Below are 18685 nucleotides of genomic sequence, written 5' to 3'. Positions count from 1 at the left end.
TACCCCCTGGCTCTGCCCCATCCTAAAGCCCACGCAGACGCGTCCAGGAACAACTGCGCGCCGCGCGCACTCACCCTGACTCTGACTCCCCATTTAATGGAAAATAAGTGAGCCTCAGAGGCCCGGCTGAGCCTGCGCACTATTGTATTAATGAAGAGGCTCAGTTACAAAGAAGAAATGTTTCCTTGGCACACTTATTCACGTAGTACAACCACGAATGGTTGTTGGGGCCGCCCAAGCTATTAGCCACTAGATCCCTTTACTATCTAGTACACTCTCACAACAGTACATTGACTCATATTTTATTTTCATAAAAATGCATTCTTTACAGTTACAGATTATGATTAAAAACAATTCATTATATGCCTATAGTAAAACCACATAAACAATTTCATCGAATGCAATTATAATACACATAAAGATAAAAACCGTAATTAATTAATAGTGACATTCATGTAGTTAAAAAAACTAGAACAATTTTACAAAAAAGGGGAGAGACATACAAAGACATATATAATTTGTCATTGGGTATTGCATATTTTGAGACCTAGCATAAATAAAACCAAATCCTGGACTTATTTCGTTCTTTGTCTACAGGTTGGGTTTGGTCCCTTGATCGTGCAAAAAAGGCGTTGATGCGTTTCGATGGGTTGTGCTAATATTCTACCATCTTTGTCAAGACTGACTAATGAGTCTCTCCTTCAGTTGGGCAGTGGTTGGTTGCCTAAGGCACGACCGGGGCCCGCGCGTGCACAGCACTTGCCCAACATACAATTGATGAGACCCAGCCTTGCCATTAAGAGGCCGGGTGTGCCATTTACATCATGATGAAGTGAGGGGCCCCTGGTGGAGCGTGGAGCCCCTCCCCGCAACGCGGAGGCTGCGGGGACCTGTGTTACGCCTTTGACTTAAGACCTGATTTAGATCTCGGCGGGCGGGTTACTCTGTCACAGCGGTGATAGGGTAACCGGTCCGCCGAGATCTAAATCAGGCCCTTAGATATTGGTAGATAGGTTCTGCATCAAGAACACTCCTCATGAGTATCTAGGACTTGCATCCAAACTTCCTTCACCTCTGGATAGTGGGGACGTTAATAGACACAAAAGGGGGCACCTTCAAAGGAGACTGTTGGTCCTTTGCGACAAATGTCAACAGAGCCACTCAAGCACTCGGGAGTTAAACAACAATCTCATTTGTTATCTCTTACTAAAGCTCTGGTCTATTTAGCCCCAGCTTCTTTAGCCTCAACCTTTCCTACACTGTCCACTGATCAGCTATTTCAGCATCTGCAGCTATTGAAGGAAGACAGTAGAACTTTGCTAGGAGCGAATATTATCCAATTGCTGATCTCTTTTTTCCCCTGGGCCACCCAACTCATCACTAACAGATATCAAAGTAACAATCCATTCATGTGGGGACGATATATAATTGTACTTAAAGAAGTTTATTGAAGACATCAGAATATTACGATCCTGCGCAGAACAATTAAACAATGGATGCCAGAAAACCTACTAATGCTAAATTCACAGAAAAGCGGGATTGTCAACATCTCTCCAAAACCTCAAAAAGATTTGACCACGTGTTACTGACGGAACTGAAACATAATGGTCTCTTCTTAATCGTGTCACCTTTGGCAAGCTAGGCTGTATCTTGGAGAATACTCCATCTCTTTTCTTGAATACAAATAAACTCAACAAAGCGGCAAACTCTTTCCACTTTCTGTCAATAAAAATCAAAAACCTTCTAACCTAAACCAAAATAAAGTTTGCCACTCCTGGCCTTCCCAGTTCAAGACCTGTCTCCAGCAATGCCCTGCTCATTGGCATATCCCAATAATTCATTGATTCAGAGATGTCAATTTTTCACATAACAGACAAACTAGTCTGTTCAAAGAAAACACAGACTGAAAAACATCTATTCTGAAAGACTTGTATTGCCTGCCTTGGGAACGGAGGATCAGCGTAGGCACAAAAAATCATTCACTTGAAAAACCTTATCTAGCAAACCTCTATCTCCGGACACCAATGATGAATTAGAGGGATAAGGAATAAGGATTCTCTCCTACTAGATTCACATACATTCTAAACAAGGCTTCCCTTGACATCATTACTTTCCTGAGATTGCCGCAGCCCTGTGAAACTCTCTTCACATTCACACTCAACTGAAAACTTTACTGACCACTCTCTCCAGCAAGCTCATGCATTACAAACACCAAAATGAAGCCCTCTGTTCCACCACTGAATGAAAAATCTCCTAGCTTTTATAACGGAAAGTTTAAATTCTATTTAGGACATGGAGGCAATGACTATGCTGTCTTTCTTTGCTTCTATTTCAATAGTAGCCACAACTTTTCAACACCATTTGTACACCAAACTTCCTTTCTCTTGAAGCTAAGGGAAAGACCAAGTAAAAGTTTATCCAATCACAGTAAAGCTCCTGGCTCATAGTACTTTGTGCCTTGTTACTCTTCCTCTTTCTTTGAAATATGTTAAGCACTTCATACTCCTCAGTTATTTTTGTTTGGATGAGTCATTCCCTCTAATAAGGTCTGAACAACCTACACACCAATTGGGGTCGAAACGTCGACACTTGCAATTTGCCAGTCCTTCCAACAGTACTTTTTTTACTGTGAAATCTTGTGCTACATGGCTAAGCTGTACAGATATTATGTACTATGATGAATATGTTATTGATTACTCGTTGTACCGGCATATGATGAATATATGCCTAACTGCTTGTGATTTTTGGTCACTATTTCTTACTTTACCTCACCACCACACTTGAATCACAGCCTTCCCCTATTCTTTCTTTCCTTTTGGGCACTGGCATATTGAAACCTTAACCTACAAATGTATGCTCTTTAAAATGTGTCTCAAGGAAATGACACTCAGTTTCAGTGTGATTAAATAACACTGTAACAAAAAAGTATTTGCTTGTTTGTATGTTGTTTTTTCTATTGAATTCCGTTTGAATTTTTCCCCGTGTTCAACACTAATGATGTTATTATACTGGGACCACCCTAATATATACTGGAGTATCCAGTTTCAGACCGCCAAAGCATCTATATCTATGCGTTGTTCCTGTTTGCCTTTGCAGGTGGTGAGCCTGGCTGCCACTGAGGTTGTGGGCGTTCGAGAAAAGATATATATACATATGTATTTACTACATAGATAACATAGTTAGTTCCAATTTTAGTATATGTGCAGCTAGGTTCTCCAGCATTGGACCAAGGCTCCCATTCTGTCTTCGACAACAGCTGCACAGGCACTTAGAGAAAAAGAAGAAAAGACCTCTATCATACTATGCCTTTCCTGTCTCCCATGTTAGCTGACAAAGGGCATTCTAGATGCAAGTTCATAGCTTCCTTTATCTGCCTACACTGTACATCCGTTTCTGTTCCTTTTATCCTTGTGTGGCATTTCCATATGTTAGCCATATTTGGCACTATGTCTTCAGTTCATTTTTACTTGTGCTACTTTTCTACATGTTAGTCCATATTTGGCACTGTCTCTTCTTTAGTTAATGCTTGGGCTGCATATAAACCCACACACTGATCACTTGGGGAAGAGGGAGTATGCTGTACTCAGTGCACGGGTTGTGCCTTTGCTCCATCTTCCTTGGCTGGCCAACAAGCATTGGTACCTACAAATACATTGCCTTTGTTCCTTAGCCCCTGCTGTGTCTGGTGTGTTCCTTCATCATTTCTGGGAGGTTCTATAGGTATTCCCTGACAGTAGAACTACAGGTCGAGTAGATCTTCCCTCGAAAAGAGGTTTTTCCGACAGCTTTTAACCAGTTGTTGCAGGGACGTTTCATAGAGGATCAGGCGACTGCTCTGTGGATGGATGCACCTATGCCTTGCAGAACCCATCATCGAATGGTAGGCATTATCAGTAGGCTGCATCGCTGCAGTGTTTGTGGACCTGGAGGATGAGTGGATATGAAGACCAGCAGGGCCCAATGAGAGTATATCTCTGGGGCACACAATCAACTTTTATTTTTCAAGGGTTAGAATGCCTGGGTATATGCCCAGTATGCAGCTGGCGGCGGTATTCTTTTAAAAATCAGGCATGGACGCCCTACTAACGAGGATCTGACTCCAAGCGAAGTAGTAAGGCAGTACACTGGAGGGGCATGTCCCTGCAGGAGGCCTGCAGCACCCTCTGGAAGCCAGACGACCTAACAGCATGGTGTGGCCCCATGAGGCCTCCGAGATGGCTGACAGTTGCATGAGGAGAGACAAGCGTTCCTGCGGCTTGAGAAAGCGGTTAGAGAGGATCTGTAACAAATGGAGGCACGAAAACTGTCTTGCATACAGTAAATCCCAAATCCCAGAAGAGACCCGCAATGCTTCACTAACCGGCTGCGGAGCAGCGAAGAATGGAGGAGAGTACCAAGGTACAAAGTACGATGAGCCAGGGCCTTTGCTGTGAATGGGTGAAGTTTTGATTGTTCTTTCCCTTAGCTTCATGGCAAAGGTAGTTTGGTTTACAAATGTTGTTGAAAATTTGAGCCTGTTATTGAAGTAAAAGGGAAGCAAGACAGCACAATTCTCGCCTCCGGTCCTGACAGAGATGATTTTCCCCTTCAGCCTTTCAAGTCAAAGTAGTACAGAGATCAGGTCCCTAATGCCATTTATTAAACAGTTCAACCAATGACACCTGCTCTAGAGACAGGGCCTCCATAGTCATTGTATGGATAAATATGGGTGGTGAAGAGCCTAGAGAAGACCTCAATGAATTTTGGGATTTTCTGTTAACCACTAACTGCCCTGGACATTTAGGGGCTTTTTTACAAACCACCTGTGCCACCCGAGCATCAATCTAGTGCGCAAACCTCTCCATCATATCCATGAGACCACGCAAAGCCATTTTACGTTCGAGATTTTTGGGGATTTTGACGCCTCCCGAGATTTACATCATCATGTAAACCTGGGTTCGCGCGAAATCCTTTCCATGTGTGTGCTTTCTGCAGAGGAAAGAGCAAAAGAGGAAAATGCCCCTGTGGATTGTCTTTGTGCAGGAAGTCAGCACAAAAACAATCCTGCATGCAGTGGACACACTTGCACAATGGTGCGAGGGTACCTGCACTGGTGCTAGGCAGCCAGATGTGTGCCAGTGCAGGAGGGAAGGACAGGATGCATCCTATTTCATAAATACAGTGCATTCCTCCCCTTTCACATTGGCGTAGGGCAGCGCTGCAAGAAGACTTGCGGTGCTGCCCTATGCCAACTTCTTGTAAATGAGGCCCTTAATATTCTGTTGCAGAATCTCCCCATCCTCACAGATCTCACCTAGCTCTTCCATATGAAAGGGTTAAGTGGCCCAGCTGTTAACATCAGGAACAGAGTACACAGTGTTACTGGCACAGTTCACTGGCATTGTTTGAGTGCGACCAACCCATTCACAGAAGTATAGATTCCATCCACAGTAAATTCTACTAAAAACAGACAAAAGAGCCAGCAGTGCTCTATCTATAAAACTGATCGAGGCATTCATGTCACTTAAAATGTAACTGGCACATGGGGCCATACCAGCATCAATCCCACAAATTGGTCGATCCTCCAGAAAGCTACTAGTATCACTATTACATTACATTTTGAGTGGGCTGCGATTGTAGTTGTCAAGCATCTTCTTTGAGACTTTCTTGCATTGAGTCTTTATGTATAAACCTACAGAAGCCTCTTGTTTTGCTCATATGCTGCTTCAGAATGGATGCTTTAAAGAGGCAGCAGAATCCAAAATGGACCACGGAAGAATTATTACTTAAGTGCCCCAGTAGCAATAATGTTTTGTACACGGTGGTGGCAGTGCACCAGAAGCACCAGATCATTAGCAGAAGGTCTTTAGCAGACGGTCTAGTCTCGTACAGCAAGTGGTGTGTAGAAAGCAGGTACAGCACTATGTCAGCAGTGCCATGCTGAATAGGCAAAGGTGGTGCAACACAAAAGGTGCAATATAGTATTACTGCCCATTGGCCTAAGCAACAGCTCTCCGGAATCAAAGTAGTACCTGTCACAGCAGACGGTGTAAAAGTAGGGATAGCACCATATCAGTATTGCCACGCTGAAACTGGTCGAGGTTGCAGCATCCAGATGGTGCACTTGTGCCTCCAGCAGCAGGGGCGCACTGTCACAGATGGACCAGGAATGCAGCCAAGCCAGAGCTTAATGATAAAGTATTGAATATAGTACCTTGCAAATGAATGATATAGGTGTTGGGAGACTTTGACTTCTGCTGCATAGCTGCAAGTTGTTTCTGAAACAATTGTTATTTACCTGATGTACACTAACAGTACAAGAATCAAGTTGTTTTGCTGCATGAACAGGCAAATCAAAATAAAATGGCAGTGCAGTTTGTGCTGGTGCATTATGAACTTCGCAGAGGTTGATCTTATGTCTACCAAACGGTTCAGTTATAAGAATAAAAAGAGGGAATATTCGACCTACATAGAGGTTCATTAGTTTTAGGAGTTAGTAAATTATTAAATGTATGCATTTAACACACTGTCACGTAATGCACTGCAGAAGTCTGATTAAAGTTAGCAGAACTGACACAGCATGATTGTTGAAAATGATTAGTTCCAATATTATCATTTGTAGAAGCAAAATTAACCTTTTACTTAGTTGGAAAGTCTTAAATCACAGGCAATTGCTCTCCCAGAAATTACTGTTATTTCATTTTCCAACAAGAATGGCACGATAAGTACCATTGAACTAACTTACGTTCTGGTTAAATGTTCTATAAAGTAGATTTGTGCAGCTTTTCTTTTGCCCATATTTGAGCATTTTCTTAAGATATCAAGGATTTGTTAGTAAAATTAAAAACTAAAAGATTATAACCCTAAATTGAAAGTCAACTGGTTATGACATTCTGGCTTGAGGTGTCCAAACAACCTCCTGTTCACCTGCAAAAATGGAGATATAGTTTATTTATTTATGTCATTTGTACAGCGCCTGAATCACCCCAAATATGGTATCTCCGCGCTAGGACGATGCTAGAAGGGAGGTAGTGAGTAGCCAGAAAATGGGAAAAATTTAGAACAGGAAGGTTTTTAATTTTTTCCTGAAAAGCAGATAGTTAGGAGAAGAACGGATGTCCAGGGGGAGATCGTTCCAGAATTTGGGGGCAAGATATGAAAAGCATCCGCCTCCAATTCTGGCTTGTTTGATGCGGGGAATAACAAGAAGGCCTTTCCCTTCCGAGCGAAGGGTGCGTGAGGGAGTGTATTTAGACAGTTTGTTGGCGATATAGGCTGGTCCCAATTGATTTAGACTTTTGAATACTATACAACAGATTTTAAAGTGTATTCTTTTGCAAATGGGAAGCCAATGAAGTTTACGTAAAAGAGGAAGAGAGGGGGTTCGATACGGGGAGCTCGTAACCAGACGGGCCGCCGTATTTTGCACAACCTGCAGACTCTGAAGAGCAGATTCCTTTGCAGAGATCAGCAAAGCGTTGCTGAAATCCAGGCGGCTAAGTACCAGTGCATGGATAAGAGTCTTTCGTGTAGAGGAGGGGAGAAAAAGGAAAACTTTACGTAGCAGGCTAAGAGCGTGAAAGCATGCTCGTTTGGTAGCGCCAATGTGTTCATCCATGTTCAGGTTGTTATTAAGGAGAACTCCTAGGTTTTTAACTACTGGCTTGGGCGTTGGGACTGCACCAAGTTCTTCAGGCCACCACCTGGGGGCCCAGCAGTTCGTGGCATCTTTGAAGAGCATGATTTCCGTTTTGGCTGTATTGAGCTGCAAAACATTGCAGCTCATCCAGGAAGAAATTGCCTTCATTCCATTAGCAAAAGTATCTTGAATGTTGGGGTTATTTTTGTCAAAAGACAGGAGAAGTTGTGTATCATCCGCGTAGGAAATTGGGTTAAACCCAATATTCCTAAGGAGTGACGCTAGGGAGGCGATGTACACATTAAATAGGGGAGGGCTGAGACAAGAGCCCTGAGGACCCCCTTTAGTTACCATTGTAGTGTTGGATTTAAAGGCCCTAGATTAACTGTTTGTGTTCTGTCTTTGAGGAAGTCCTTCAACCATTCAAGGACAGTGTCCTGAACGCCTATAGAATGTAATCTGTCTAGCAGGATCTGGTGGGAATTCGTATCGAATGCGACCGACAGGTCGAGCAGTATAAGAATTACTGCACGACCTGCGTCCGCTTGCATACAAATGTCATCTACTACATTGACCAAGGCCAGTTCAGTACTGTGCCGGGGGCGAAACCCTGATTGAGAGATGTTGAGGCAGTTAGAGGACTCCACAAAGGCTGAAAGGTGCTTGTTGATATGTTTTTCTAGCAGTTTGCTATACAGTGGAAGCAATGAAATGGGTCAGTAATTAGTAACAACATTCAATGGTAATCTATCATTTTTCTTGATTGGCATAATCTGTGCAGTTTTCCATTCTTTGGGAAGTATGCCTTGCCTAATAGAGTAATTGAGAACGGACAAAGAGGTTTCGCCAACTCGATAGCAAGTTTTTTTTACGCTTTTGGCGGGTATAAGGTCTAGGGGGAACCCGACTTTGCAAATTTTAGTAAGTTCTCTGTATCTTGTATGGTGAGAAGAGGGAAATCTTTCAATATGCACAGACTGGGGGTATGGGGGGGGATCCTTGCATAGGGAGAGATCTGGGGTTATTATTAATAGTTCTGTGAGGAAGTGGTGTCATACATTTATAAATCATCAAATGAAAGTTATGCTCAAAGGATGACAGAAAGTAATTTTTACATTCAAAGCAAAATCTCACTAGTAATACAAGGAAGTTTCTTTATTAGGATCCTCTTGGGCTCATGTTCTGCATTACTAATCTCTAAGGTTAATTGCAACTTGTGTATGGTCTTTTTAGACTGTGAATTTTGTCTCAAGTGGATCCTTTGATGTAATCTCAGGGCTGGCGACTGCATAAATGCTTACCAAATTTGAAACAGTAGCGTAATTGCCATTAGTATGAACATATGAGTTATTCAACAGGCATAGAAAAATCTGAATTTTTTTTATCAGACCTGCAGGTCAAGAAACATGAATAATCTACTCGACCTAACTGTAATGCGCTTCACCCATAAATTTGTCTCACACTGTGTGAGCCTAGGTAAATATTTTATTTCACAGATTGGCTTTTTCTTCATTATGATATACAAGCGGGTCTTTAAATAAGCGAGTTCAGCATGTCTGCTGTACAAAAAAAAACCTCTTGATTGATTTGATAGACTAACCCTTTGCTTAATGTATAATGACAATCTAGCTCACATATAGGATGCATATGATCCCCGACTTGACTCTTAGCTCACTAATAGCACTGTCGTCAGGGCGGGAGCAGGAAACTCTTTCAGTTCATATTTAAAAACTCACTTTTCATAAATAAATTACTAAAGTATGAGTTGGTAGCACGCTGTCACTTACAGACATTTCCCATAGAAATTGCCACAACCCTTCCCAGTGTCATAGTTTTACTGCTAACATTATATAGAGTACAAAGGATAATGTTTGGAAATCTGCTGCCAATATTTTTTATCGTTTACATATCACCAAGTATTCTGATTTGTTTTGATTCTATTGAAATCTTTGTTTCATCTCACTTCGGAATTAAAAAAGTGTTGTCCTAACTACTGAAATATATTTTGAAATATACAGTTCACTTATACGCTATTTAAATGTTGTGCGCCCAGCACAACTGTTAGACAGTTAACTTTATAACATCGTCTAACTTTGCAGGCAGTTAGAGAAAGACAAGTAAACACCAATCTCCAGGATAAAATAAGCAGTAATTTGTAAAAAGGCATAACCTGACATTTGACTTCTGTCCACACTGCAAATGTGATAAGATAAAAACATGATTTAAAGGGATCTTTATGGCTCATTCACTTTCTGAATGAACAGAACACCTGTTCTTGGCCAGATTGAATTAGCTTGCCAGATCTAGTCAGTGGGCCCTAAAAATAGCTTGCCCTGATAAAATCTGACTCGCCTTATCGAGTAGATTTCAAGAGGCCTGATAAAGATACACTCCGACTGAAGCTTCTCTTGCAATCTGTACACCAGAATGGTTTCTCTCCAGTATGAACTTTCCAATGACTGTAAAGCACCAGCAGATATTCTTCTTAAAATGAATGCACTGGTCATTTTTCCCCAGTACATATTCTCAAATGCATATAAAGACTAGATCATCGACTGAAGCTCTTCTTGCTCACCCTGCACTGGTACGGTTTGTACCTTTTTGGCTCAACGGATGCACGTACAGTTGTGAGCTTCTTATGGCATTTTTCTAGCACTCTGTACATTAGTACGATTTTTCTCTAGGATGAATCTTGTGATATGATTGAAGCAGGGATCGGACTGGAGCTTTTGTCACACTAGATACACTTCATGGTTTATCCCCAGTGTGGACACTCTGATGTTTTATTAGTGCTGACCTCCTAGTGAACCTTTTTTGGCACTCAGTACATGAATATGGTTTTTCCCCAGAATGAACTCTCAGATGTGAATATAGGTGACCCCATTGACTGAAGCTTTTCTTGCACATTTTACATTGGTAAGGCTTCTCTCCAGTATGGATCCTTTCATGCGTTAACAAATCCTGTCGACAAATGAAGCTTTTCTGGCACTCTGTGCATTGGTGATATTTCTCTCCAGTATGGATTCTCTGATGTTGTATCAGAGTTGACTTCCAAGTGAAGCATTTCTGGCACTCTGAACACGAATATAGTTTTTCCCCTGTATGGATCCTCTGATGTGAATATAGAGTATACCTATGACTAAAGCTTTTTTCACATACTTGACATTGATATGGCTTCTCTCCGGTATGGATTCTTTCATGTTGTAACAAATTCCGTCGCCTACTGAAGCTTTTCTGGCACTCCGTGCACTCATATAATCTTTTACAAGTATGGCTATCCTGATGCTTCAACAAATGTGAGTTTTTAGTGAAATTTTTCCCACAGTCTGTACACTGATACGGTTTCTTTCCAGTATGGATCATCTGATGCATGTAGAGTTGTGAGTTTCGACAGAAGCTTTCTTGGCACTCTGTACATTGGTACGGTTTCTCCCCAGTATGGATCATCTGATGCCTGTATAGTTGTGAGTTTCGACAGAAGCTTTTTGGGCACTCTGTACATTGGTACAGTTTCTCCCCAGTATGAATTTTCTGATGTGATTGGAGATTAGACCTACCACTGAAACATTTGTCACACTCCCTACATTGGTATGGTTTCTCCCCAGAATGGATTCTCTGATGTTTTATTAGAGATGACTTCCAAGTGAATCTTTTCTGGCACTCTCTACATTGGTACAGTTTCTCCCCAGTATGAACCTTCTGATGTGACTGGAGATTAGATTTCATATTGAAGCTTTTGTAACACTCACTACATTGGTATGGTTTCTCCCCAGTATGAATTCTCTGATGTGTTATCAGAGATGCTTTACAAGTGAAGTTTTTCTGGCACTGTGAACAAGAATATGGCTTTTCTCCAGTATGGCTTCTCTGATGCGTATATAGATTACCCCTTTCAGTGAAGCATTTCTCGCACACTGTACATTTGAATGGTTTCTCCCCAGTATGAATCTTCTGATGTGCTTGGAGAATAGATTTCAGAAAGAAGCTTTTGTCACACTCACTACATTTGTATGGTTTCTCCCCAGTATGGATTCTTTGATGTTTTAATAGCGATGACTTCCAAAGGAATCTTTTCTGACATTGTGAACATGAATATGGCTTTTCTCCAGTATGGCTCCTCTGATGAGAGTACAGATAACCCCTTCGACTGAAGATCTTCTCACACAATGTACATTTGTACTGTTTCTTCCCATCATTAGTTATCTGATGAGTCACTAGATCGGAATTTTGAATGAAGCTATTCCCAAAATCTGCGTATTGGTATGGAATCTCACCAGCGTGGAATATTGGAGGATTAAAGAAAAATGGTGTGTAAGCGAACATTTTCACACACTAAAAAATAGTACAATCCCTTCAGGCCTGGAAACTTTTGTGCCTGAATATATTTGAACTGTGATTGAAACTCTCTGCAGCTCATATGACTTTCCTACCCAGGCTAGATTTTCTGATATAATAAAACCATCATCAGCGATGGTTTTCCTCACACTTCATATACTGATATAAGTATCTAAAGATAATTCTTTAACATGTGAACCCATTCAAGCTGGCAGTAAAGGTTGTCTGGCACTTTGTGCACTGTCATGGAAGTTTTCTATACCAGAATCCATATTCAAATGTTTCCTCACTTTGCTTGCTGTGGTACGATTAATTTTTTATACTGTTGCTGCTGAGGGTATGTTGCAGTGTTAGCTGATCATATTGCGCTGGTGGTCTGTTCATCGGCACCCTCTGAGGCTGTGAAAGAAGAAAATGAATTATGAATGTATCATTAGAAAAGGTCTGGTGTTCACTTATGCACAAAAATATTCAAGTTTGAAATTTCTTTAAAAGAGTGTATGAGTGCGCTAAACGGCATTGCTCAGAAGTGCAGAGTTTTGTGTTACTTTTTGCCTTCTGGTATGGAAAAAGAGGAGTGCAATATGCATATCGTTTGATGTACCATGTCACATAGGAAGAATGCAAAAATCGAATTTCTGTGGAATGCAAGGTCTTTGTTTCAGGTTACTTTGTTCAAGCTGTTTGTCGCCATTTTCTTGTATATGAATGGGAGATTATGGGTGTGTTGGAACAAGGGAGACCAGCACACTGAAGAGCAAGGTGGAGTGTGTACTGTATTTGATGTGGCTGTGAATCCTAAATGCGTGCTTCACCTTTAATCCTCAAAACAACAATTTATTGTTTTCAAGTACAAAATACTGTCATCATAGATACCAAAAGAGTAGCATTATATTTCTGTCTCATACATTTTTAAAGCAAAAGACCTTAAATCACAGTAGCATTCTAATTTCAATAGTTTTTTGTTATTACTTAAAACAAAAGAACAAAAAAAAGAACCTTCAGTTGGACATGCCCGATGAAACTAATGTCCCAAAGTTCACACCCAAAGTCCTGTTACTACCCTCGACCACTCATTTACAAAGTTATAAGCTTCGTCATACCTCAGTCTCCTGAGTTTTTAGTTATCCCAAACAAAAATGTAGTTGACTGTGCCCACAGCTTTCACCCACTGAGGGCAGGTCATGCCTTTGTAGTCTTTGTTTACGTATGACAGAACTGGGTTCCACTGAATTGAAGAGATTTGTCTACGAGTTTGTATGCAATTGTTTCATGCCCCAGTAGATACCAGAGCTTATGTGGCCGTAGCTTCTATATTGATGGGGTGGTCTTCCTCTGAAGGGATAAAAAGGTATGCCTGGATGCCAACAGGAGGTGGGAAGTTTACTAGCCTGCTGTGGAGTGAAGTATATTCCATCCCCAGGTCTGCTTAGTAGGGAAAACTGGGGTTGTCTAATTGTAGTCTGCACATGGATTTGTGACATTGCTAGAAAAATCCTGTACTAAAAACATTGCAGTCCGGGACAAGTCCGCAAGATGTGTAATAGGAAACCCACATCACCACATTCCTTCCAGCAAGTGTTAGAGTGCACATGGTTGGCAGAATGGAGACGAGCGAAAGTAAGAGACCATCAAACTGATTTTTATAGTCACTCTCTCTTCCCTGGGCAAGCCTAGCAAAATTATTACTATGAAGGAATATTTTGTCTCACTGTTTGGTCTCAAGCACTATACTGAGGTCTTTTTCCCCATTGTGGTCAAAACAGGGAATTTGTGTGTGTGTGTGTGTGTTGTAAAGTTTATAAGCTAATGGGCTTATTTATGAGAGGCTTTCGCCGCCGGAGTGTCACTTTTTCTTATGCTCTGGCAGCGCTAACCTCGCAACCATATCTATAAGGCCACGCACAGCCGCTCTGCCTGGCTTTGCATGCACACTTTGGGATGGAGTAACAAAAAGCAGTGCAAATCGCTGCTTTGCCTTACTCTGCGCCAGGGAGGAATTCAATGGACACTGCAGGGGGTTTTCCCATGCAAGACCCATGGATTTTGACGCTGTCCCAGATTTACTTTTTAACGTAAAGCTGGGGCAGCGCCAAAAACGTACGCCCCCCAGAGCAGGCGTAACGAGGAGAAATATTTTTCTTTTTCTTCGTTTCCTCTTTCCATGTGTGCTGCATTACATGGAAAGAAGAAAACATCTCTCTGGATTGTTTTAGTGCAGGATGGTGCCCCTTCCTACACAAAAACAATCCTCAATGCAATGAAGACACCATGGAGCAGAGGTCTTCAATCTGTGGGGCGCGACCCCCAGGGGGGTCGTGGAGTCCTGGGAAGGGGGTCGCAGATTCTGTCAGTTTGCCTTAGTGGCGTCAGGATGATTGAGGGTGCTCATGGCAGAGGCCTAATTCACATCGAGGGGTGAAAAACATCAAAGTCTCATTAACAAGTAAAAGGTCTTTTAAAGACCTGTGAAGTACTTGGTTGTGGATTTGTGTGTGTCCAGTGAAGCTGTTTCAGCCGGGCTCACATACAGGAGGGGGGGGGGGGTGGGGTGGCTGGGGGAGGAGGCTGTAGCCCTTTGAGTTCAATGGGCGTTACGAGCCTGGAGCTGTGGGACCCGCCTGTAAAGCACATGAAAGGTCCTCTCCCCCCCTCCGACATGTCCCATAAATCATTGGTTCAAGTCCCATGAGCCCTCATACCTGGCGCCTGTGTGGGAGAAATGTGTCTGAGAGTCTGTTCTTCACGGTGAGATGTTACAGCCTGTCTGCGGCCCTCCCATGAGAGAGGAAGAAGAAGGAAGAAGAGGCAGAGAGATACTGACCCCCCCCCCCCCCCAATGAGAGAGGCACAGAAAAGGTGGATGGATGAATGATGGGTGGGTGGATGGAAGAAAGGGTGGATGGATGAAGAAAGAATGTATGGATGGAAGGATGAAAGGGTGAATGGATGAAGGATGGATGTGTGAAAAGGTGGGTGGATGAATGATGGGTGAATGGAAGGAAATAAGGGTGGAAGGATGGATGTGTGGATGGAAGGATGAAAGGGTGGCTGGATGAAGGATGGATGTGTGGATGGAAGGATGAAAGGGTGGACGGGTGAAGGATGGAAGGATGAAAGTGTGGGTGGATGAATGATGGATGGATGTGTGAAAAGGTGGGTGGATGAATGATGGGTGGATGGATGGAAGGGTGGATGGATGGATGGATGGAAGGATGAAAGGGTGGATGGATGAAGGATGGATGTATGGATGGAAGGATGAAAGGTGGGTGAATGTGAGGTAATATAAATTTTGTGATCGATTGTGTCCCCTATCTTAGACCCCACCGACTCCGTGTACACGTTACAAGTACATGTAAGTTCCCTCCCCTTCAAGCTATGAAGACGCAAATACATTTGCGTCCAACGTTAACATGTCCTCTTTCAGATCCACCATGAATGGATCAAATAGTCCGTTCCTAAATATGCCATGCCAACGTCTTTATGTAGTGTACTCCACGTGTTTTTCAGCTCTGGCGAAGTAGGCCCTGAATTTCTGCCATCGAGCTCTTCCTGCCTTCCGACTCTGAGAGCCTCAGCACAGGCTGCCCAGGCTGCCCCCGTAACTATGAACTCTGTCCTACTCCCTGCACGGCTAACGGTGCTTGGCTCAGCCTGTTGCCTGCCAAGGCTGAATTCAACCTTCGAGTTATCTGCTCCACTCCTCGAAAATACATTCCTGTCTAGTAGTCTCACGTCAACATCCTTCCAGCTGCGGAGCAAAGGGCTCGGCCTCACTGTCTCTATGCAAGTAATTCATAGCTCTGTTTCCGTGGTAGGCCCATGCCCTCCCTCGCATCCCTCGCATCTCATGCAGACACGTAGACGCTCATGCACGCATTCACAGTCAGTATAGAATAGCCTCTTGTCCGAGAGACCTTTCCCTTCCAGATAATACAGTTCCTTAAACATGAGATATTAGATACGATTTGGGATTAGGTTGATCTGACATCCAGACATCTGTCTCCACATGCAGGGCTAAATGTCAAGTCCCCCTTCACCCCTCAAGTTACACGTACATTACACGTCATACTGCTGCGCACGCATCTCTGCCATGTATTTCTGCTGACACTGCCGGATTCACTCCTGGATCCGCCTACTTGTGACATCATGTTAAATGACGTTCCTGTACACGCCTTCATGCACGCCTACTGTAACGCCTTTTTGTTTTACGTACATGCATTCTTATCTCTCTTCTCAGCTGTTACGCCTCCTGCATATGCCTTTACTGTAATGCATTGACTATATATATGAATGCCTGTCAATAATGTATTGTCGCATACTTGCATATTCGCATATTACTATTGACTCTGTCAGTCTGTCCCTTCCCGAACCTGCGTGGTGACGGAACGGTATGCCACCTTGGCTCGAGCCAATATGCTAATCACCCAATTCCTTTTATAGGAATAAAACCCTTTTTGAGAAACCTCAAATATCACGGATTTTGCCTCTTATTTATTATGAGTTATTCTTATTGATTTTACCGCATAGAAATTCCGTACCAGGTAATTTAATTTACCACAAATGAAGGATGGATGGATGGATGTGATGAGGTCTAACAGGCGCATTTATGGTTGTCGATAGTTGTTGATGATGAAGAGTACCAATTTCTAGAAACTTTTGTCGGAAGGGGGTCCATACGCCTAAAAAGGTTTTACAAGGGGGTCTCGGCATCAAAAAGTTTAAAGACCTCTCCAATAGAACATTGTTGCCTGCATTGTCACTAGGCAGCAAATTGTGCACCAGTGTGGAAGAAAGGACAGGAGATTTCATATATAGATGATAATTCCAGGCGATTTTAATACAAAAAATAATAGGGACCGCTTAAAAAACAAGCATTTACAATGCAACGGTCTCGCCTTTGCAAAAGTTAGAGCTATTGGCATTGTAAATGACAAACTTTTTATTTATGTGTTGGGTTTGAAAACAGATAAATAAATGGCATTGTCATTTACAATGCCAATAGCTTAATCTCTCACAAATGCGAGACCTATTGCATTTGTACACACACACGCACACACGCACACACACAGAGCCACACACACACACACAGAGCCACACACACACACAGAGCCACACACACACACACAGAGCCACACACACACACACAGAGCCACACACACACCGAACCACACACACACCAAACACACACACACACAGAGCCACACACACACACACACAGAGCCACACACACAGAGCCACACACATACACACAGAGCCACACACAGAGCCGCCCACAAACACACAGAGCCACACACACACACAGAGCTACACACACACACAGAGCTACACACACACACAGAGCCACACACACACAGAGCCACACACACACAGAGCCACACACACACACACACACACAGAGCCACACACACACACACCCAGCCACACACACACACACAGAGCCACAGAGCATGATTCCAAGAGCCAATGTAATTAAAAAATTACTTGTGAAGAAGCACCGCCTTGTATTCATACTGTAGGCTTCTGGCAGTAACATCCGCCATGGCTGTAGTAATGCGGTAAACTGGTCCACCTTTTGGCGCTACATCCATGAGCAACTAAACGAACATCTACACAGGCAGGGTTAATTAAATATTCAATCATTTTAAAGGAATGGCTGTAGATCGCCGAAAATAAGATTTATAAACCAGATATATATTATTTAGTACAAACCCCGTTTTAAGGTAAAAACTATGATTTTGCTCTCACGGGTCTGTCTTTTCGTTTGTGAACCAGCCTCTTAACCCCTCCATACTGGGCCGATTCTGCTGCTGTGCTGGACTTTTAAAGAGTGAATGGGTTTATGACGGCCCCCAGCCGTCATAAGCACACGAGCACCGTGATGCATGACGGATGGGGGCCGTCATCAGCATGGAAGGGGTTAAGCTGTTGCGGACTACACTGCATGTCTCGCGCACCTCTTAGCTCGGCAAAATGTTAACACTGCCAAAATGTCCTCCCCCCAAACCCCCTCGCTCCGCTTCACACATCAAGGTTATGGGTCCGATTGCGCATATCTACCCTCAGATAGCACAGTTCATACCGATTGGGTAATTTGTGCTGCTAGCAGCGCCTCTATAGTTCTTCTGGGGCTTTGTTCTGACTGCTGTCAAACGAGACGCTTATCATATGAGGGGGGATACAAGTGTCTGGCAGCCAGCCTCTCTTCCCCCTCCTGATTACTGCGTCTCAAACACTCCCAGGTTTGCTGGGTCAGTGCTTGTGCGTCCAAGGACGTTTTTTTTTTGTCAAAGGTGTTTTTATTGAGATTGTAAGGAAAGAACAGAAAAAAAAAAACCAATCCCGCACAACTTCCCACGCAGGGGGCAATCATAGAGGCAAGTGACAAAGAGGCATGTAGCATGGAAAGCCACCGACATTTAGTCCGTAAGGTCCAGTCCATAGGAGGCGCATGAGACTCCCCCAAGCGCAGATACAGAGTCACCACAGAGTTGAGAACCGAGTCGGGGTGGGTGGCTTTGCGAGTTCAGAAAACAGTGAAAAGTTGAGCATTCTAAAGTGCTTTAGACCTATGTTGCCTCAGCTATTGGCAGGATGTCACAAAACACGAACCAGGAAACACCCCCCCCCCCTCCCACTCCCTGCCCCCCAGTGGTGGTGGCAACATCCGCGCTTATTCATTCATCCAGTTAACACACTCAGACCTGAAACAAATGGAGAGCTCGTACCGTG

At 43.1% G+C, this 18685-nt stretch overlaps 1 protein-coding gene across 1 annotated transcript in view; it reads right to left on the bottom strand.

Moving 5' to 3' along the window:
- Nucleotides 1-9809: 9809 nt before the first annotated feature.
- Nucleotides 9810-18685, bottom strand: part of LOC147724947 (uncharacterized) — a 110418-nt gene continuing 101542 nt past the window's right edge. Inside the window, exon 3 of the mRNA XM_086966437.1 lies at nt 9810-12352. Coding sequence (XP_086822563.1) covers nt 10367-11941 — 1575 coding nt within the window. The 5' untranslated portion in view covers nt 11942-12352 and the 3' untranslated portion in view covers nt 9810-10366. The remainder of the gene's footprint in view (nt 12353-18685) is intronic.

Source organism: Lissotriton vulgaris, chromosome 4_1, assembly GCF_964263255.1.
Source record: "Lissotriton vulgaris chromosome 4_1, aLisVul1.2, whole genome shotgun sequence".
NCBI lineage: Eukaryota > Metazoa > Chordata > Amphibia > Caudata > Salamandridae > Lissotriton > Lissotriton vulgaris.
The sequence above is the reverse complement of the archived record's forward strand: the minus strand, read 5'-3'. Positions and strand labels throughout refer to the sequence as shown.